General features: G+C 40.6%; 1 protein-coding gene across 3 annotated transcripts in view; it reads left to right on the top strand.

Moving 5' to 3' along the window:
- DPYD (dihydropyrimidine dehydrogenase) overlaps positions 1-22,108 on the top strand; it is a 353,065-nt gene that overhangs the window by 28,853 nt on the left and 302,104 nt on the right. For all 3 annotated transcript variants that reach the window (XM_065675625.1, XM_065675624.1, XM_065675626.1), the window contains one exon: positions 21,523-21,605. In XM_065675625.1, the coding sequence (XP_065531697.1) occupies positions 21,523-21,605 (83 nt within the window). The remainder of the gene's footprint in view (positions 1-21,522; positions 21,606-22,108) is intronic.

The following is a 22,108-nucleotide window of genomic DNA, read 5'->3' as shown; positions in this document are numbered from 1 at the left end:
TTCTTTCTTAGTTCTCTGCAAAAGGTTTCTTCTGACCTTGTGGCTCTTCTGGAGGGCTGTGCAAATTCACTTCTGGCCTCTTTGATTCCTCTGTTCAGAGTTCTTCAGGTTTGGTGTCCTTCAAATTTGATGTTAGATGATTCCCTTTCTTATAGAGTGGTGCTTAGCAAGGATTTGTTATTCCAGGTGTATTTCTGATCTTCAGCATTTCTCAACTGAAGTGTCTCAGGCTTGCCAATCATTTGGTTTTACACAAACATATATGACAAAATGCAGATGCTGAATTCTTGGTATGTCTGATCAACTCATTCCCCTTCATTAAAGCTGTGCAGATCAGAGAGTAGAGATAGGAGCAGAAACCATCTTCATTGCTAACTTTCATCTTCTGCTTAGCCTTACGTTCTTTTCCATGTCGATGTCTGTATGTGCACTTTCCTGTGGTTATTGAATGTAGATGCCTTCTTGTGTTGGTGTTTTGGAAAACAGAATAAATCCCAAGACCAGCTTCCCTTTTTTCAGCCCCTTTGCTGAAACCAACATTGCTTTTTCTGCTCTTTCCTCTCCTAGGCTTCCTTCTTGTACTAGTGAAAGCATCGTCTCTGGTTTGTTTAGAAATTTCTCAAATCAGAAATGATCATGAGCTTTAGGTTGAGCAATTGCAAGTCTTTGAACATCCTTACTTGGAAAAACCTGTGCTCTTGTTAGCTGCTGGTAACTACTTACTTCAGATCTATTTATACTAAGTCCTGGAAGACCTCTGCTAACTGGAAGTAAAAGGAGCTGAGAGACCAGTTTTAGCATGAAGGAGGTAGGATAACTTGCCGAATGCTCTATTTTAAGCAAGGCTGGTAGCGCTGTCCAATATTAAGTTGCACTGAAGTGTTCATTGCAAGAGGCTGCTTGTAGTTTGCCTGCAATTTTGCCATATATTTGGACAAAAATTTGCCTAGTACCAGTCCATCAGTTCTTTTATGCATAATAAAAAATCAATCACATGTGCATATCAAAAACTCACTTGATTTTAAGTAGGAATTAACGGAGTTGGCGGACAACCTCGAGTTTGAGCTTTTAGCTGACCCTGGTAGCATTATGTTTAAAACCCCACTAGCATCCTCATGCTTTGAAGCAAGGATGCGGATTGAAAATGTATGTTGGTACAACAGAACTGTCCAGAAGCTTCCAAAACCTTATCTTGGCCAGTTTCTGCTTCATTTTCATTGTGATATACAGTCCTCAGGTGGAAAATGTTAACTACCTCATCACCCACTGCTCTTTTGCTTACAATGGTCAGTAGACTTTGCTTGTAGTAGTGTCTTGGTTTCAGGAACTCCTGCGTTTTTGGTAGTGCATCTCAGGAATGATCAGAGACCTTAATAATGATTTCTTGATTGTTTTATAAACTGATACATTGTTTCAATATACTGTGGAAAATAAATGTAGTGTCCCGTCCATTACTGGAAATAATGCTTTGGGGATTCTTCACTCCACAAAGATTTAGGTACTCCTTGGTGTAAGAACCTTCCCTCTAGCATGTGTGCTTCATACTGATGAAATAGGGACTGGTGGCTGGGCCAGCCTCTGGAGCTGTGGTGTTGCTATATGGAGACATATTCCCTCTTAGTTTTTCTGGCTGTATGCTAAATCTGTCTTCAGAAAGCTTCCTGTATGTGTTTTCCGTAGGCACTTCATCCATCTCCAGTCAGTCCTGTTTGATCAGCAAGTTTCTGGAACAGTCACTCAGCAGCACTTTCTGTTCCCCTCTAATACTGAGAACAGGACCACAACCAAATGATGCTAGCTGAAGTGGAAGAGGTTTGTTTCTATAGAGCTAAAGATCCTGCCATGCGCTTTCCATTTGAAAATTATCAAGTTGTAATGCGTGGCTTTTTGTATTTTTCTTTAAAGTTGGCCATTTCTTGCTCACATACCATGTGAGAGGAATGTTATTAATATTGCTGAATCAAGCAAACAAATTCAGAAGCATCCGGACGACTACCTGTATAGTTACCTTAAAGGCTATGCACTACTCAGGACAAACAAGCCTAAAGGTAAAACATTTTATGTTAATAATGCGAAAGAGGGGAAGAAGAAAGGGTAAAACTGACCCTTTACGGATCAAAATCACTTTACAGAAGGGTAATAAACTCACTTTTAGTGTGCTGAGAATATGCTACGGAGTCTCACACAGCAGGTTTAAATTTGACTGTGGCTGTAAATAGAAATCAATCTAATCATAGAATCATAAAAATGTAGGTTTGGGAGGGATAGTGAGAGAATTTCTGGATGGGGAAAGAATTAAATATAGCCAGACATTTCTTGACAGATAGCTGTATAGACCACTTCTAAAGGCATATGATGATGGAGCCTTCTCATTCTTGCTAGTGTTAATCAATGCAACAGCAAGTTTTGCCTAAAATGGACTATCTTTTATTTGTTGAAGATCAAATTGCCATCTTGTCCTTCTTGTGTTACTTGAAAAATAGACGATGCCCCCCCTCTTGGTATAAAATCTGTTGTATTAGGAGATTCCTGTTCAGTATCTTTCCAGTTCTCTCTTTTCCTTCAACTCTTCTTTGCTGGTCATGTTTTCTGAAGCTGTTATTCTGCTGCTTTTCTTTGGATTTTCATTTTCTGCCTCTTTCTCTAATTGTGATGCTGAAAAATGACACGATTTTCGGCTGGGACCTAGCTTAGTACCAAGGAGAATGAAGTAATTTCTTTGCTTCACACGCGTAACTATCCTGCAATGTGCCGTTCCTTCTGGAAGGGTATTGAATTGTTTGGGATTTTTTGGTAGTGAATCTAGGCCTAAATTCTGACCCTTCAGTGGGCTTTGATTTTTTAATTCTTACCTTTGAAAGTGTTTAATATCTCCTCCTTCCCTGTTTCCCTTATTCCAGCAAACGTGATGTTGGTAGAAGCCGTTAGTACATTCTGTCCAAGTCACTGGAGTTCTGGGTGAATCATGAAGCGTCTGGATGTTTGTTTTATCTAGACTACCTTTTTAATTGGCTTATGAAAATGTGCTGGGGAATACTTACACAGTTCATACTTGAGATTTGTCACATCTAGCACTTATTCAGGATTCCATTTATCCTCTTCAGGATAGAAAATCAGATTGATTTAGCCTTGTTTTTACATGCCCGTGTTGGCTTTTCTCTGATCACATTATCATTTTTAATCAATGAACTCCATTTTCTCTGTCAGGGCTGTAATTGCTATTTTCACTCCCTTTTTTTTTGTAAAGGGAAGCATTCTGTCTGTCTTGTCTGGCCTTTTGGAACCCCAAGGCCTCTGAGACTTTGAGTGCAACTGATAGTGGTCCATGAATTGCTTCAGTTAGTTCTTTGTCGACTCAGTGATATATGAACTGCATCTGGCTGATAAAAATATTCCCAAACTTCTTTTTTTCCCATACGCAAGCCTGCAATTCCATAAAAATAATTACTTAACCCAGGACTTTTAGGAATAGTTATGGCTATACCATGGCATCTTCATAAAGAAAGCAAGGAAGGCTGAAGAAGTCATTTCACTCTGCTTCATTTGTGATTTCCTTTCCTTTCCCGTACATAACCTGTTCTTCTAGAATCATAGAATGGTTTGGCTTGGAAAGGACCTTAAGGTCATCCAGTTCCAACCCTCAAACTTGTTTTCTTCTTACTTATTCTTTATTTTCTTCTTACTTCTCACATATATAGGACTGCTTCTTCTTCTTTTTTCTCTTCCTTGCTATTAAAACTTGCTTGGTGCCTTAGCTTTCTGATTTTATTCCTACAGTGGTTGTGGTCTTCATTTATGCTTAGAAATGCAAATACTTAGAGATGTGTCAGAGTTTCCCTGCTTCTGTGATTTTGATTTCCAGTCTACCCTGATCTCCAAGTCTGTTGAAATGATATTTTGTGAAGCTCACCATCCTCATTCTGGTACCCTCACAACTTTCTATACTTGGAATGGATTGTAGTGTTTGGAAAGTGATTGTAAGACACTTTGTCTTTCTGTGTACAGCCTGAAAGCCACAGATCCTAATAACGGTAAGGTGCAAGTATTCTCTGATGTGATAACTGATAAACTTTGTTAGTTAAAGTCATTAAATCAGGAACACTAACATAAAGTTGTACAGAGTATCAGCTCTTACTAAGTCAGGCATCAAGCGGAATGGGCTTTAGCCTTAAATTTAGCAAATGAGGGAAGTCGTAAAATAGATAATCACAGAATATAATGTTATCAAGCCTTTTTAATTAATAGAAATTCCATACAAGAATTACCAAAATTTAGGTTATTATTTCATAAGAAAAACCCAGAAGTTAAGGAAACTCTTTAGATCTCTGAACAGCTCCAAGATGTAGATTTTGAGGAGATTGTTATTAATTCAGACAGACAGAAATTATTTGGAATTTTCATCCTGGCTTGTAAAGAAGAGTTTCAGAATGAACTGGAAAGCAACTTCAGAAAAAATATTCAGAGTATGAGGGTAACACATAAGGAATTGAAAGAAATGGGATTAATAGGTAAAGCAGGAAGTAAAAAGGGAGAAGTGAGAACATTCAAAAGTCGAGTCACACCTGGTGAAAGAAATTGAAACAAATAGTAAAAGGTTATTCAGCTATATAAAACAAATAGTAAAAGGTTCTTAAGCTGTCTAGATTAAAAGAAAGAAAAGAAAAAGAAAGTCATTGTGAAGATAGGATTAAACACCCCAGTATTGTCTAAAATCCTTGTAAATCATTGTCCTAGTTTCAGTGAAATGGTAGTAAACCCAGAGGTGGAAATGGAAATTACCCCAGACAGGCCCAAAGGAACATTTTGAGGGTTGAAGTGAAAAGAACAGGAAAATGTCCATAACAGTATCACATGTGATATTACAGGCCTAAGAGTAAAACAAGCTGTCCGTTGTGGTACTTGATTAAAGGTGTGGGTTTTGTATGTTAAAAGACGGAGAATTGATGGGCAGCTTGCAAAACTTTGTTTTTTAAAGTTCGAGGCACAGATTTATTACATGCGTTAACATCAGTATAAGATGGAATAAGACATATTGGCCTTTATAGTTAGGGACAGATCATGGCACACTGACTACACTTGTTTTGTTGCCAATTAATGAAGTATCATCTGCTTAGATTGGAATATTAGCATGGATAAGGGGCTGGCTCTAAGGGAAATGAGTTAGTGCTTCAAAAAGAGCTTCTGGGCTTTGAGCAGAGCTTCTTGAAGGATCAAGCTTCAGATTCATTCCATTTAGTATTTTCATTAATGAGCTTGACATAAATATTAGGAGCATGTTACAGGAAAGTCGACAGGCCTTGTCAATACAGAAGGAACTAGAGCATCATAAAGAACTGTGTGACACTGAAGTTTAGAGTGAAAAAAAAAAAGATAAGAATCAATTTAATAGTGCAGTTAGGAGGCTGTACAGCCAAGGGCTGAGGGTAGGAATGACTAGGATCTGAATGACTGGAATTAGAGAATAAGCTGGGCATTGGAGAATAGTTGAAATTAGAGAATGAAAAGATGATTTAGAAATACCAGCTGATCAGAGGGTGATGGTTCCATCACCTGGATGAGAAGATCTGAATGTGAAAGCAGGAGAGAACTGTGATCATCCAAATTGTCACTTCCAGTGTCCTACATACTTCAATGTTTTGGGCCATAGGTGTCTGACATAGCATGCTCAGTGATTCCATAGACTTTCTGTGCTGATCGCTGCCTGTTAAAAGGGGATATTCAGAGTATGTAGAATAAATTGCTTTTTAATGACTTCAGATGCTGTAGTGCGGAGTGTCATTAAAATGGTCATGGGGAAAACCAGTTCTGCCTTCAAGTATGGTTTTGAGTAGTGTGCAGTAAATAAGTCTCAACACTAAGAGCAAATATTGAAAGACTGTTGATTAGGTGAGCACTGTCTTCTGATTCAGGCAGCACTTCTGTGTCAAATAGCATATGATCATATCATTAAAATTGGTGTTCTGCATATGTGTGAAAGGGCCAGATCAGGATTTGAAACAGCAAACATTTTTTAGGCAGTTTTGAACTGAAGTGCTTGACTTTGCAATCCTGTGTTTGTTTTGTGATGGCCTGTGTCATCGGTGGGTTCTGCGATGTTCTCCAGCCAGCTCTTTGGCCTTGAATTTCCACAAACATGGCTGTGGGAATGAGGTTAATAAACAGGGATTATATACCTGAATATTATTTTTATCAATATAAATTAATTATAAAGTATTAACATTAATATATTAATTAATAGGTAATATTCATTACCTGTATGGATCATTCGTGGTTTCTTGTTGCTCTGTGACAATCTGTAGCTGATCAATCAAGCCTGATGCTGTTAAATATCTTTTTAAGGTTTGTGGTGTGATGGGCGTTCTTTTCACTTGCTACTTGCACTGCTGTGCAGACAATCTGTTGCTTTAAGGCTGATTCAGCTATATGAAACACTCCCAAGTAATAAAGCTGATTTTTATGCCCTTCAGGAAGATACATGTTAACTGAACGTGTTCTCCATTCTGTAGAGCTTCACCACAGGTTGGTCTTTAGCTTAATTATGTAGCTATTTAATACTAGGTAGCATTGCTGTTTCTTGGCTCCCTTTCCTAATATTCTTAAAGCTTTAGGCCCTTAGATAAGCATTCTTTCCATCCCCAAATTAAAAAGACTTTTCTTTCTCAGAAGTTGCCATTGCCTGTTGGAAGGAGCTGTGGAATAAGGAAAGGTCTGTTAGGGAACCTGTCTTAATACCTGTCCTCTGGAAGCTCTGTCTGGCTAATGCTGAATTAGCAATACTTTGTAAAGTCTGGACTTCATGAGCATTTGTTTGTAACTGTTGAAGGTGGAGCCCAGCAAACTTCTTTTGCGGGAAGTGTATGTGTGTAAGGAGAGGTTTTCTTTCACTTCTGTCACATCTGAAGTAATTAGAAATAACGGAGATTGCAGATCTCTTAAACTTGGGTCACTGAGATTCAGGAACACACACACTTCTCTTGTTTGACAATTCTGCTGCATTTTTGACTATGCTTGGACAGTTTTTCCTACTTTACATACTGTGGAGGGTAACTACTGTCTTTTCTTTGTATTGCAGCCTTTCAGCCCTTAAAAGGGGCCTATAAGAAAGATCTAGAGAGACTTTTGCCTGTTGCGACAGGACGAGGGGTAATGGGTTTAAACTGGCAGAGGGAGATTCAGGCTGGATGTGAAGAAGAAATCTCCACCATGAGGGTGGTGAAACCCTGGCACAGGTTGCCCAGAGAGGTGGTGGATGCCCCATCCCTGGAGACATTCCAGGCCAGGCTGGATGTGGTTGTGGGCAACCTGCTCTGGTTGAAGGTGTCCCTGCTCATTGCAGGGGGTGGGACTGGATGAGCTTTGAAGGTCCATCCAACCCAAACCATTCTGTGATTCTTTAGTGTAAAGCTTTTAGACACAACTTTGCAAGAGCATAAGAAGCCAATGAATCCCAGTACACAGTAACTATATGATAATTGGGTGAATTTAACACACATTTTAGTTGCATAAGAAACATCACTTACATTCTCTTTTCTCAAAGGCTGTTAACAGTAGTGAACAGTAAGAACATATAAGCTGTATGTATTTTTGTGTGAATGGGAGACAAGCAGGCAGCGCATATCATAGGATATGACCATTTCTTGTGTTGGAAGCCTAAGTCCTATTGTTGGTGCTTTCTCTGGAGTTTTCCTTTCTCCTTTCTATTTTCCTCTGCATTTATTTGCTGGTGAGCGGCCAAACAATGCGGGAAGGATCTTGCATACATTGGGAGCAATAAGTCGGGAAAGCTGTATTGCCACCAGGAAAGCTGTGGAGAGGTGCAGGGTGTTGCTAAGCAACACCTCATGGCCACAGATAGTATTTTCCTTTTAATTTATTTATTCTTCAGTAGGAGTGTGTCCTGCTTGGAGCCATTTGGGTAATAGTTAAGCAAGCACATAGGAATCAGAGAGCTGCAGGAGCTGGATAATGGAATGCGATATAAGACAAATAAGAAAGGAAAAGCCACATAATGAAACAGGCCAAGAGACGTGAAATAATTAGTAAGGATTAAAGGGGGGAAGTAAACAGGCATTGGGAAACAGAACAGGAGAGGGGAAAAGCCGAGTTATCAAGAGAAAAAGAAAGGAAAAAGGAAGATAGGGCACTATGGAACAAAAATGAAACATTGGAAACTCAATACGGGAGACAGGAAAACTGCTGCATAAGAATAAGAATTAAAAATAAGAGATAAAAACAGCTTTGAGAAGAAAAAGGTGAAATTTGGTAATTGTGTTTAAAGAATAACTATCTTGGTTTCTTTTTACTTTGCAGCTACCCTGCTCTTTCCCATTCCTCCGCTGGCACATATGCAATAGTAGCAGTGACACTCAGGGTCAAATATATTTTCCAGAGATGACAAATAAATTAAAACAAGAGTTTTGGTGTTACGCAGCAAATATTTAGTATGTATTTTGTTCAAATAGCGTTTACAAAACTTGGTTATTGCATTTTAATGTGAAATCTTGGAATCTAGAATTGTTTAGATTGGAAAAGACCTTTAAGATCAAGTCCAACCATTTGCCAGCATGGCCAAGGCCACCACCAAGCCATGTCACTAAGGGCCTCATCTACATGGTTTGTGAACACGTGAGTCCTTCTACTAAAGGTACTTGGTTAAGCTCTGTTAGCAGGGAGGGAGTTGTTCATAGTTAAACATATTAAGCAGGGGCAGGGATTTTCTGTGAAGTGTTCTGGGAACTAAAAGCCCTTCACTTACAATAGTTGGAGCCACTTCTAGACTTGAGAGTAGCGCAGCCATGTGAGGAAAATGCTGTGATGGAGCCAGTCCTGCTGAGAGACTCAATGTATTAGCTCAGGAACCGTGCTATCTACCCAGATACCTTGAGGAGCACTGGTTGTGGGACCTGAACTAGACTCCTCCAAGGAGTGCTAAGACTAGCTCATACCAAGGAGCCTTGCATCATGCTTTTCTTCTGGTGAATCTTGGCTCTCTTTGTCCCTGCTTGCTTGGGAATTGCTGGCAGGGTGCTTGACTAGTGCTTTGGGGCATGTGTTGCCCCTCTCAACTTGAACACAGCAATTTTTGAGCCTGACAAGAAGGGGAATTCAACAGTCTGAGCTGTCTGAAGGTAGGCCACATGGTTTTGGGAGAATAAAGCTATTCAGGATGAAACATGAAAGCTTCCAAAGGAGTAACAACCTTCCAAAGTAAACAGTAAATGGGTCACAGAACTGGAAGAGTGCATAGTGCCGTACTGTGGTACTGGGTTGTTAGATGCTTTTCTCTCTGAGGTGGTAAATAGAACTAAGACCTAAGGCTATGTATTTATCCTGGATGTTGTTTTCAAGCTGCATGTGAATAAACAGTGTTACAGCAACATTTTAACGCTCTTTCTAATGTTTAATGTGAAAAGAAGTTCTGAATTCCCTGCTGACAAATGTAGCTAAACATAAACGCTGTTCATTTCTGTGGATAAGAAGTTTTTCCTTCATGGAATTTCTTACAGAAAAGAAACTGATACTGTTTATTCCCTTTAATTTGTACTGGGAGATTCTCAAGCTAACTAAACACGCACGGAATCTTATCCAAAGAAAATGACACTGATTTGAGCAGTTTTTCTTCGGTTTTGATTATGTCTGTGTGTCTGTAAATAGTTGACACAACAGATGGTGAGAACTTTGTAGGATCTGCAGTTATTGTCATCATAGAATCATAGAATGGTTTGACTTGGAAGGGACCTTAAAGATCAAGCCCAATACATCTGATTTCCTTAATATTCTTTGATAGGGAGAAAATTTGTCACAGTAACAGTGTTTGTACTGTCCTGCTTTGTTTTTTTCCCCCTCTTTGCCCAAGACTTGACTTTCCACCTCCTTAGCAATGAGTGTAAGATTTCATTTTGATGAACTTGGCTTGATGCAGGGTATTTAAAGATGCTTATTGTGTTGACTGTTGAATAGTTTTGGCTTCGGGGCTCCAAATGAACTAATTTAGTGGTTCTTGTACATTCAAATAAATGCTTTCTGTGTTTTTGTGGGGTTTTTTTTCTGCTTCCATTTGTTTCTTCTGACTTGGTAGATATTACAATTGGAGGTCACTGTCTAACTGTATACAGACAATGTAGTGTTTACAGGAAGGTTTCAGATAGCAGTCAGTGGTGAGCATAGTAAAGCATGTGTAGAAATGTCATAGTCTTTTCACTATTTGTTCTTCTTTATGCTGTTTAAAAAGACTATAAAATAAAAAGCCAGCAAGCTTTCCTCTGATTTAGATATTTTAGATGGCAATTAATATAAAATGTATTTAAAACCCTGGCTTTCGTGAGCATCTCAGTACAAGGACACATCTTTTGAATCTGAAAGGTAATGGAAGCAGGGGAGTCTAGTTTGTTTTCAGAGATACGTGAATTGACAACTCATTCGTATTTTTCTCCTGACCTGTCCTGCTGTCACCTGTGGTCATTTCAGAGTTAACATGTAGCTTCAAACAGAAGAGCTGAGGTACAGTTTTGTTGCATGTGGTGTTCATAGTTTATGAATGAGCTTCAGATTGTTTTAAGTCAAATCATTCCTCATGTTTTGTTGTGTGGAATGATAGTGATGGAAATTCTGATACAGAGTGCTGACGCGTAACACAACTGCACCAGGCTCTCCATACAAGGGTTGTGCTATACTGGCTGCAGCCTTTTTTCTAATTCTTATTCCTTTGACTCGGGTAGATGGTTCTCAAGCAAACTTAATATTTCCAGTTATTCCTCTGGGGAAATCTAGTCTCAATTTAATATTTGACTTTGTCTGTGGTAAGTACCCTCAGCTGTCACATGAGGAAATTTGTTTCATTGCTATCTGAGTCATCCTTTATGCTGGGATACTGATTTTCAGTGAAGCCAGAGTAGAAGCACATCTACTCTTTTCTTGGTAATTCACAGAGTCAGAGGATGGGATCTTAATAATACTTTTTGTGGCATTATTTTAGGGTATTTTTTGCAAACAAAAGTTTGCAAGGAGGAAGAATGATCCTTTATGAAGATTTGGCTAGTGAGCATAGTGACATATAACCACATATGGTTACAGCAAGAAATATCATCACCCACAGGCACCAAAGTGTTTTTCATGCAGAGCTGTCGCTGTTTTCTTCTGCTAAGCTAAGCAGAGGATGGGATTTTTCCTACCCCTTCTGCAGGACACTGGTTAACTTGGAGCCCAGAAGTCATAGATGATGCAGAGTTCTCTTCCTAATCTAGTCCGTTGGTGCTGTCACCAGTTCCTTGGCCTTGTATTTAGCATCTTTTCAAGCTCTTTCCAGAAGGCTTACTATTTTATATGTCTTTTAGATGACAGAATCACGAGTACACAACTTAGTAAGGAGCACATGGAATGTGGTTTAGCTGGTGCATGTGTTTCTATAACTGTCAATAGGAAGACATGATCTGTAAGATGAAGAGAGAAGGACCTTGGTGGGACCTTGCTGTCATGCTTTCACCCCAGCCAGCAGCTAAGCACCAGACAGCTGCTCACTCACTGCCCCTACCCAGTGGGATGGGGGAGAGAATTGGAAGGGTAAAAGTGTGAAAACTGGTGGGTTGAGTTAAAGACAGTTTAATAGGTAAAGCAAAAGCCACACACAAGAAAAGCAAATCAGGAATTCATTCATAATTCCCATCATTGGGCAGGTGTTCAGCCATCACCAGGACAGCAGGGCTCCATCACACATAATGGTTACTTAGGAAGACAAATGCCATCACCCCGAGTCAAAGAATCATGGAATCAAACAGGTTGGAAAAGACTTTTGAGCTCATCAAGTCCAAATGCTCCCCAGCACTGCCAAGGCCACCACTAACCCATGGCACTGAGGGCCTCATCTGCATGGTGTGTGAACACTTGCAGGGACAGTGAATTTCACCCCCCCCTCCCCCCACCCCCCTCCTGCTTTTCCCCCCCCAGCTTTATAAGCCAAGCATGATTCCATACAGTCTGGAATATCCGTTTGGTCCACTGCGGTCAGCTGTGTCCCCTCCCAACTTCTTGTGTACCCCCAGCCTGCTCGCTGGTGGGGCGAGAGGCAGATAAGCCTTGGCTATGTGTAAGTTCTGAATTAGCAGCACTGTTTCCAGCACAAATCCAAACAGTATCCCTTTCCAGCTGCTATAAAGAAAATCTATTCAAGCCAAAACCACACATAACCATGAAAGAAACTGATTTGTTGTGGCACTTTTGAAGAACACTGTTGCCTTGTAGGAGATGAGAGGTGGTGGCATCTTGGCTGAGGAAGCAAGCCTGCTACATGTAATTTGCATTTATTCCTCTGTGTAGCACTGAACTGAATTGTTTCAGGGTGGCTTTTAAGCATTTGAACTTTAATTTTTGAAAAGCTCTTATATTTAACAATTAGAATCCCAGAATCCCAGACTGGTTTGGATTGGAAGGGACCTTAAAGCTCATCGAGTCCCAGCTCCCTGCCATGGGCAGGGACACCTCACACTGGGCAGGTTGTTCCAAGCCCGTGTCCAACCTGGCCTTGAACACTGCCAGGGATGGGGCAGCCACAGCTTCTCTGGGCACCCTGTGCCAGCGCCTCAGCACCCTCACAGGGAAGAGCTTCTGCCTTAGATCTAACCTGAACTTCCCCTGTTTCAGTGTGAACCCATCACCCCTTGTCCTGTCACTGCAGTCCCTGCTGGAGAGTCCCTCTCCAGCATCCTTGGAGCCCCCTTCAGACCCTGGAAGCTGCTCTGAGGTCTCCATCAGCTTCTCTTCTCCAGGCTGAACAACCCCAGTGTTCTCAGCCTGTCTCCATACGGGAGCTGCTCCAGCCTCTGATCATCCTCGTGGCCTCCTCTGGACTTGTTCCACCGGTTCCATGTCCTTCTGATGTTGAGGACACCAGCACTGCACACGGTGCTGCAAGTGGGGTCTCACGAGAGCAGAGCAGAGGTGCAGGATCCCCTCCCTTGACTGCTGCTCATGCTCCTGTTGATGCAGCCTAGCTCATGGGGGGGTTCGTGGGCTACGGGCTCACACTGAAGTGGCTCATGTTCAGTGTCACTTTGACCAGTTCTTTAGCTATGTGTGAAAAATAAGAGGGATGCTGTAAGTTGGTACTCTCAAATATATGGGGTTAATTCCTTACTTTCTTGGTCTTCTAAAAAAAGCAGAGGCTTTTGGGTGTGTGTTTTTTCTTACGCTCTTTGTTGAAGGTCAAGAGCATAATCTGTTCCTTAGGAGTACAGTTCTACCTGCATTTTAAAGATTCTTCCCTTTTTCCCAAGTTATGAGCTCTGTAAATGTTAATTCTCAGTATGAGTCTGGTCTTTACCTGCATACTCTCGTTTTATTTAATCTCAGTGAGTCAGGGGAATATTTGCCTAAGCAGAGTAAAGAATCCCAAGGGAAAAGCAAGGTAGGTTGAGGTATGGGAAGGTACTGGGAGGGGAGTGGTACAGCATTTGGGATATTTGCTTTTCTTGCTAATCTTTTACTTAGTTGTATTTTCCCTGTCAAGTGAAAACAGTATATTTAGAACTTCTGTGTACAGCCTGTGTCTCTTTACTTAGCCTTTATGGCCTTAAAAAATTCAATTGTAAATTTATGCTAGGAGCAGTGGAGAGTTGAAGGTTTCGGCCATTTAGAATGTGTCCCAGACAGGATCTTAAACTATTGTCAAAGCTCTCGTGTCGTGCTCAGACTCTCTAATAGTAAAAAAGCAGGACTGCATTAGAAGAGAACTAGTATCTAGACAAAGCTTGTCATATTCTAAGAGATGGTGTGTATTGTTCCCTGCTACAGAGCCCTTTACAGGGAAGCAGTCTTGAAGTGTCCCTGCAGATGCAGAGGAACCAGTACCTTGTTGCCAAGTCCTCTCATTTGTCTCCTGATCAAGCTGAGTATTTATTCCAGGGAGAGAAGGAAAAAAAGTGGGAGAGGCAAAGGTTTTCCTTCCTTTTTGTTCTCAAAGTTTTCTCTGTCCTCTCAGGCTCTCGCGAGGGGAGGAGCATTGTAAAATGCCCTGCCTGGTGGCATCACCTGCATTCTCTGCTCCTTTAATATCTCCAGCTGTGCCTCTGCTGCCTTGCATATCATTTGTAGCTTTTCATCCTTTTCTTTGGAGTTCTTTGGTGTACTCTGCTTTGTGTGCATGCTTGGTCCATTCAGAATGCCTTTTCTCATCCTCCCTGCATTGCTACTATTGGATGTGTTATCCAGTGCCAAAACACGTGGTGTCCGCATCTGCTCTGACAACAGCAGGTTGAATGCAAGCAAGATACCATACCCTTATGTGAACATGAAGGCTGTTACAGATCTGCCACTTGAAATTCGTTCGTGAAACAGCGTGAAAAGGAAGTTAGCAGAATGCCATCTCAAACTGGAAGATCTTTCTTCCAAACAAAGTGTTACGGATGTTTAACAAGTAATTAACTTTTATATCGTGACCTGTCCTTACGGATGAAGTGCACTATATTTAAACTGGGAAAACTTTAGAAAGTAATCCAGAACTGACTGCTTCCACTTCAGAATTCCCAGTTACATTGACAGGATTTCTGGTAACCAACTAAACCCCACACTTTCAGGAGCAGAAAATATCTCATGCGTCGGAGATTCCTGGTGTCAGTCCTGTTTTGGTGATATATTCCTGGTAGAGAAATGTGACACTTGTGTTTGAGTTTTCATGTGCCCTATATTTAGTGCCTTAAAAATATTTGTCTCAAAACACCTACAAAAGATTATCATGGGTATGCTAATCAGGCATTGATTACAGCCACCCACAGGTCTACTGCATTGGTTTTCCTATGGATTTTTATCTGATTGCTAACACTTAGAGCTGCTTTGCTCTGGAAGTCTGCTATTTTAGATGCGTTAATATCTCTATTTTTCAAAAGGCCTGTCTGGCCAATGTGGCTATATCACAAAATGAACAAATAGTTATAACAAATGTTCATGTATTATGAATGACATGCTGTCAAACATTATGTAAATACCTGAGGGCTCAATATACTTTCTGCAGCTATTAGGAATATGTACATATTAAAAAACTACCTATTTTTCCTTTGTGAACAGCTGCTTGAGTACCAGTTTTAAGCTGCTTTCCCCCTGTTTGGAATATGAGAACCCCTTGAGAATGAGTCACAGCACATGGAAGGAGGAATTTTAGTAGGTAGCTGTTGTGTAGGTCGTTGTATCTTAAAGGTAAGATCAAACAATTCTCTTGTTTAGCTTTTAGGAGTGCTCTTAGATCAAGCCCCTTGGCAAATGGCATTGGTTTTGTTTAGTTGCTCAATATGAAGCTAGTTTAGGGGCTTCTTGTATGGAACACAGCTAGTGGCTACTGAATAACTGTAATGAGTTGTAGCACCAACATTAGAATAAATGCAGTCTTTGTAAGCCGTTTTACCCTATAGCAGATGGGTACTTAAGTCTGTGAGAGAAGATCAATGCAACAATTTAGCTTTTTGTGTTGTTTCAGTGTAGAAAGACAGTCTGTTCCAAATCAAGTCTGCTAAGACTATTTCAGCTTCACTGGAATAAAGCAGAGTGATCTGTAAGTTCGCATCAAAAGCTGATGTGCTATTCCAAATTCATAACAATTGTCTGTTAGTCTGGTTTTAATAATTTTGCTTTGGCATCTAATCCTGTTTAATTAGATTCTACTCTCTGTTGTTTCAAGATTCCATAAACTGGAGTCTTATATACCAGCTGCTAAAGCAGGAGTTACTGTCTAAATGATATTCACAGTGAGTATTTGGAAGGTTTACAATTATACCCTTGCTAATAAATTGTGCTATTTTCCCCAACAGTTTTAAGTGCTAATCTTCAGAAGGCATTTTAAAATTAGCTAAAATTCTGTCAAGAGATTTACAAAAATTGTTAGCATGAAGATAATTATGTCACAGTCCTTGGACTCCATCTCTGATTGTGTGCATAAATCAGAACATGTCAGCTGTGTTTTCCCTTAATAATTATCCTTGCAGCAATATATTACAGTTTAGATGACTATTAGAACGTTGCTTTAGGTTTAGAAAACACAAGTTAGTTCTACCTAAAGTTTTCTGCTGATGAAATCATTCACGTTTGGTGTTAATGTTTTGTCCATCAGGAAGGGATCGATGTGGAAATAAGCATTTTATAGTGTTACAGTCCTCTGAAGAAGTCAGCTTTTTGATTACAGCTTTATGAGAGGAGCTCACTTCTACAGTATGGCAGACAAAAGAGGTACCCAGTGTGGTCAGCCTTTTGGTGTGTGTAGAACTTCACTTGTAAAGGGGTTTTTGGACCAAAATTGGAGGCTTTCTTTGCTGAATCTGTAGAGTATGTAGGGACTTGTAGTAGCCAGTTTTGGCAATGTGTGTTTGGAGCCTGCCTTCTTAACCTCGCTGAAATAACTGCATCCTTCAGAATTCGGAGCAGGTTGTCTCATTTTGAGCACTCCAAAGTGTAGGTGCAGATAAATTTACTGTGCACTTTTAAAGACGTGGCTGCAGCAACATGAAGAAATGAAACCGCAGCGTACTCTGTAGGGCCCTTTTTCATGGATTCTAAGGGAGAAAACCGGAGAAAAATGTATTTTAGCCTGAATAAATACAAATCAAACAGGTGAGAGCTGTTCCATCTGTCCATTGCTGCACTTCCCTGATGTTTAGTACTCAGAGAACATTTTACAGAAAAATGTGAGATTCTCTTTTTAACAAATATATGGGGAAAAAACTCAAGCTTTCTAAGATGTCTTAAAAACCCTGCAAAAGCCATGAATTCCAAGAATTCAGCAATCCTACTTACCCCCAAACTTCTTTCACAGAAGAGAGTCAGTATTTTAAGTAAGGCTTTTGATTTGGCAGTGTATCAAATAGGATAAGAGATCTACTGCAGTGATGCAGGCTGCCTTAGAATAGGTCTTACTCTAGTGTCAGATCAAAAGATTTTATTTCTCGACTATCTCAACATGTGTGTTAAGATGATCTGTAATGCTAACACTTTGGAAAGTCTTCTGTGAAGTATTCTGGGATAGAGTTAAAGTAGCAGGATATGGCTTAATGTGATCCCACTGTCGTTTGACTGGCTGGTTGATTTCTATGGAATCAGGGTCACTTCTTTCATCAGTATTGTATTGCAGGATGGGTGAGTTTCAGTTATGGTCTTCTTGATACTCAGACTCTTGGGCCTGTCATGGCAGAGCAGAGGCAGCAATGCTTTGGGGATTTAGGGACAACGTAACTGGTGATACCAGGCAATGGAGTGCTCTTGGTTTCTGAGCTAGTCCTGCAAAGTTCTGCGTTTGACCCAAGAAGCCAAATAGTATCGTAGAATCGCAGACTGGTTTGGGTTGGAAAGAACCTTGAGATCATCCAGTTCCAACTCCCTGCCATGGGCAGGGACACCTCACACCAGAGCAGGTTGCTCCAAGCCCCTGTGTCCAACATGGCCTTGAACACTGCCAGGGATGGGGCAGCCACAGCTTCTCTGGGCACCCTGTGCCAGCGCCTCAGCACCCTCACAGGGAAGAACTTCTGCCTAAGATGTAACCTGAACTTCCCCTGTTTCAGTTTGAACCCATCACCCCTTGTCCTGTCGCTACAGTCCCTGATGAAGAGTCCCTCTCCAGCATCCTTGTAGCCCCCTTCAGACACTGGAAGCTGCTCTGAGGTCTCCATCAGCTTCTCTTCTCCAGGCTGAAAGGCCCCAGTGTTTTCAGCCTGTCTCCATATGGGAGGTGCTCCAGGCACTACTCATCCTCATGTCTTCCTCTGCACTTGCTCCAACAGCTCCATGTCTTTTTTATGTTGAGGACACCAGAATTGCAAACAGTGCTGCAAGAAGGAATATCAAGAATAGCTTTTCAAATGTCTGAGTCATGCAAAGAGGTCTTTCCCATCCATGACCAAAACATACAAGAAAGCTAAGCTGATGAATGTTTAGAGGTGTATTTTCAAAAGCAGAACTTCCCTTTTGCCAGAATTCTAGGTTTTTGCTTAAAACTAGTGATTCTTTCTATATATTCTCTAGTTATGTGAGCCAGCTTGTTACTTCAACCAGTGTCAAAGAATACTTTGGACTTGGTAGTTGCTGACTTTCCTCAGACTCTTAGAATATTATTCCAGAGTCTGTGTCATGGTATTATTAATATTGTCACTTACCGTAACTGAAAATACGGCATTAGGAGCACATAGTCCTTGCTTCCTAAGCTTGCAGTTTATTTCATTACAGGAATAAATTGCAGTAGGAAAAAAGTCATATTTTTGTGGTTATGGGAGGAAAAGCTTTTCAGTTTGTTCATTGATCTTCATCTGCATCCATTTATCATTTGTCTTTCTCATTTCGGATTATATGTTCCACCAGGATGCTGTGATGCCACAGATATTTGTGGATATCAAGCCTACATCTCCCTTTTTAAATAATTGTGTTGTTTTAGTTAAGACCTCATATGATAAATAAGGCATTTATTTCTATATGAAATTTCTTCCTCAGTGTCTTGCTTTTAGATTCACTTGAAGACCTCGAAGTATTTATGTTTGAATCCTTTAAGAAACAGTATTTGGACTTTTGTGGGTTTTTGACATGTGATGCTATTTTGCCTTATAATGACTGTGTCCCTAATCACAGCTCTCTACTTATTTTTCCTCCTGAACTTCTCAAAGGTGATATTTAGTATCACGCAGCACTATAAATCTGCCAACAGGGATAATGTACAGAGCGCTGTGTAATCATTGAATCATAGGGGTAAAACTTCTAGACTTTATACCCACTGAAAATCACTTGGCAATAAGCTGCCAGAGCCATTTTTTTTTTCTGGCTGCTTGTGTTTTGTTGTTTCCACTTTAGCTGCTGTTCAAACTGAAACACCCAGGAGTTTAATTGCTCCTTATACTTAAATCTGGGAAGTACTTTGGGCCAAAACATACTGCCCTGTGCAAGGCGTTCATGTTCATCTGTTCGTAGCAGGGATAATAGAATGAGCTCAATTGTTGCTACTGATTTAATATTTAGGAGTGTAAAGCTCACCCTGGTCATAGTCTACCGAAGTTTCATCATTTCCTAGACACACTTTTGGAGTATTGTCATGGTCACAGTTCCACATTGGTTGCCTTTCTTATAAACTGATATCCTCTCAGATGACCTACAAATGTAGCATGCAAGCTGTACACCCAGGAAGAGGCATTTATACACCTGTAGCTTATTTGTTTTTGATATTTCAAACGTGAGCAGCAGGTTGAAGGAGGGGATCCTGCCCCTCTGCTCTGCTCTCGTGAGACCCCACTTGCAGCACTGTGTGCAGTGCTGGTGTCCTCAACAACAGCAGGACATGGAGCTGTTGGAACAAGTGCAGAGGAGGCCACGAGGATGATCATAGGCTGGAGCACCTCCTGTGTGGAGACAGGCTGAGAACACTGGGGCTGTTCAGCCTGGAGAAGAGAAGCTGATGGAGACCTCAGAGCAGCTTCCAGTGTCTGAAGGGGGCTCCAAGGGTGCTGGAGAGGGACTCTTCATCAGGGACTGGAGTGACAGGACAAGGGGTGATGGGTTCACACTGAAACAGGGGCAGTTCAGGTTAGATCTAAGGCAGAAGCTCTTCCCTGTGAGGGTGCTGAGGCGCTGGCACAGGGTGCCCAGAGAAGCTGTGGCTGCCCCATCCCTGGCAGTGTTCAAGGCCAGGTTGGACACAGGGGCTTGGAGCAACCTGCTCTAGTGTGAGGTGTCCCTACCCGTGGCAGGGAGTTGGAGCTAACTGTCTTCATACAGGAGATGCTTCAGCCCCTTGATCATCCTCATGGCCTCCTCTGGTCTTCCTCCATGGGCTTCCCTCTTTCCACACTTGAGGCAATGTTCTAAATAGTGGGGTTTTCTTCTGTTTTCCTTCAGGGTGTTAAGTTTCATTTATGCTTACACAAATACTTGTATTTAATTGCTGATGAATCAGGAATTCTTTCTGCTAGTATTGTTGATTTGGATTTCTTTGGGTGTATTTTAAATGACTGACCTGCGTGGATGAGTTTGGAGATGAGGGTCAATGTATGCTGATCTAAATAATGAAATACTTCATTTTAGAGCTTCTCTGTCTTTCTCATGTAATCCCTTTGACTTTTTGAGTAGGGTTTTGCCATACAAAGGCCAGCTGATTGTAATAGAAACAGAGAGAAAATATCAGCTTAGCTGTGGGTTAAGATTTTACTACTCGTACTTCAGGCATGCATCCTTTTTTTATGAGGGAGAAAAGACATTGCAGAGTTCCAAGTGTAGCTTAGTTCTTTTCCCCTGCTCAGAAATGTAATGTTAAAACATTAAAACTTTGTATTAAAAAGCCTATAATCTTATTTAAAAATAATGGTAGCTTAAATGAGAATTGGACAAGCTCAAATATCCTGTTAGGTCATTTACAAATATCTATTTCCTTCCCAGTAGTGCTTTTGTAGCCTCAAATTGAATGTAATTATACAAATAAAGAATCAATACACCAAAGAAATAGCAAGAGGTAACTTTTATTGTATTTATTCTAACTATCTTTAAGATGTGGGCTTGAAAATGAAGGCAGATATTAAAAACTGGAAAAGCAATAGGACCAAATAATAGTGCACATACTTCCTTAACAGCTCCTGCATAAAGAGCCTGAGAACCCTGCCTTCAAGGTTGTTAGCAATAGTTAACTGTTTCGCTTGCAACTTGTGCTTCTTTGGCACCCATATGGCAAAATTATGCCTCCCAGAGGAAAGTTTTGGTATTGGAGATAGGTTCTGCCGGGAGCAGGGGTAACCTAAAAGTCTCTTGTATTGAGGAAGCTCAGGAGAATATAAGAATCCTTTGGCTGATGCCACTGATCAGAGAATTGTTTTGCTGGTGTTTCATGCTTGCTTTGCACAGGCACAGATTTCTGGCCTCCCCCCCAGGATCTTCTGAATCCTTTTTACTGCCTTTGTGGAAGCAGGAAAAACCAAAAAGGTGAGCGCTCTGGAGGATGGAACCAGTCACACAGTTAATAACAGTTAATAGAGGATAGGAAAGTTTTGGCTTCATTGATAATCTCCAGATTGTTGGCTTTTTATTCCTTTTAGACATCCTGGTGAGGCAGGATTTCAGCCTCGAGTGGTTGAGGGGTCTATATGTAATCTTTTCAGTTTGTTAGGCTTTGAAAATGAAATAGGAATTAAATATGATTGGTTTGTTTCATTGGGACAGAATGGATAGCTTCCATTCTCATTCTAAATCACACATTTTGGTTTCTGTTCTTGTCTGCATATAGCAGCTTTGTAGCCTCATATATTGGTAAAGGAAAAACGAATTCCTTTCTGGAAGCTAAAACCAAGTAAAAATTCTATACATTTTTCCTGGAACATTGATACAATGATTTCCATGACAACCATCCAATAAGATTCATGTTTACTTTGTTTCTGAGTTCTCAGTGTCTTTTTAATGACTCCTGTGCAATTAAACCAGAACGCATCGCTTGAGGCTCCGCGATGTAAACCAGTGTTGCCCGCCTGATGTTGAATACTGTTAATAAATGTACAATATACATGTGAATATGTCTGTCTGTTGCAGAAGTGTGAGCAACTGGAGAACAATTTTGATGACATCAAGCACACGACTCTTAGTGAGCGCGGAGCACTTCGAGAAGCAGTGAGGTAAGTCTGGGTCACCATAGCAACAGTCACAGATGTGGTAAAGAAAGAGTCATTCTTCATTATTGGGGGAACAAATGAGTTCATTGCCACCATTCAGCTCTATTCTCTAAGGTATTAATTTGTCAGTGGAGAGGCTTCCCTTGAGGCTGTACTTTGGTTTTTGAAGCTGCATAAATGTTAAGCCTGACTGCACAGTAAAAAATGTAAATGTTTAATTTGTTATTTAAAATGCTTAAGGGGTGCCTTGCTTTATATTTAGTGAATGAAAATATTGTTCATCTAAATTCTGTAAGTGCTAAAGCAATTGTGCAATGCTGTTTGAACAAGCTTGTGTTTGCCTTCAGATTGGATTTGATTTTTATATATGTAGTTCCTGTGTGCTCTGATTTTAACACCAGGTTGGCATGATTTTGGTTGTGCTAATGGAACGTTAACATTTCTCTGGCTCTTTATATATTGTAGAGATGTATTTTTTGCTTAATATTCTTATCTCATTGCACTTC

The sequence above is a fragment of the Lathamus discolor genome, chromosome 3 (assembly GCF_037157495.1).
Source record: "Lathamus discolor isolate bLatDis1 chromosome 3, bLatDis1.hap1, whole genome shotgun sequence".
NCBI classification, from domain to species: domain Eukaryota; kingdom Metazoa; phylum Chordata; class Aves; order Psittaciformes; family Psittacidae; genus Lathamus; species Lathamus discolor.
The sequence above is the reverse complement of the archived record's forward strand: the minus strand, read 5'-3'. Positions and strand labels throughout refer to the sequence as shown.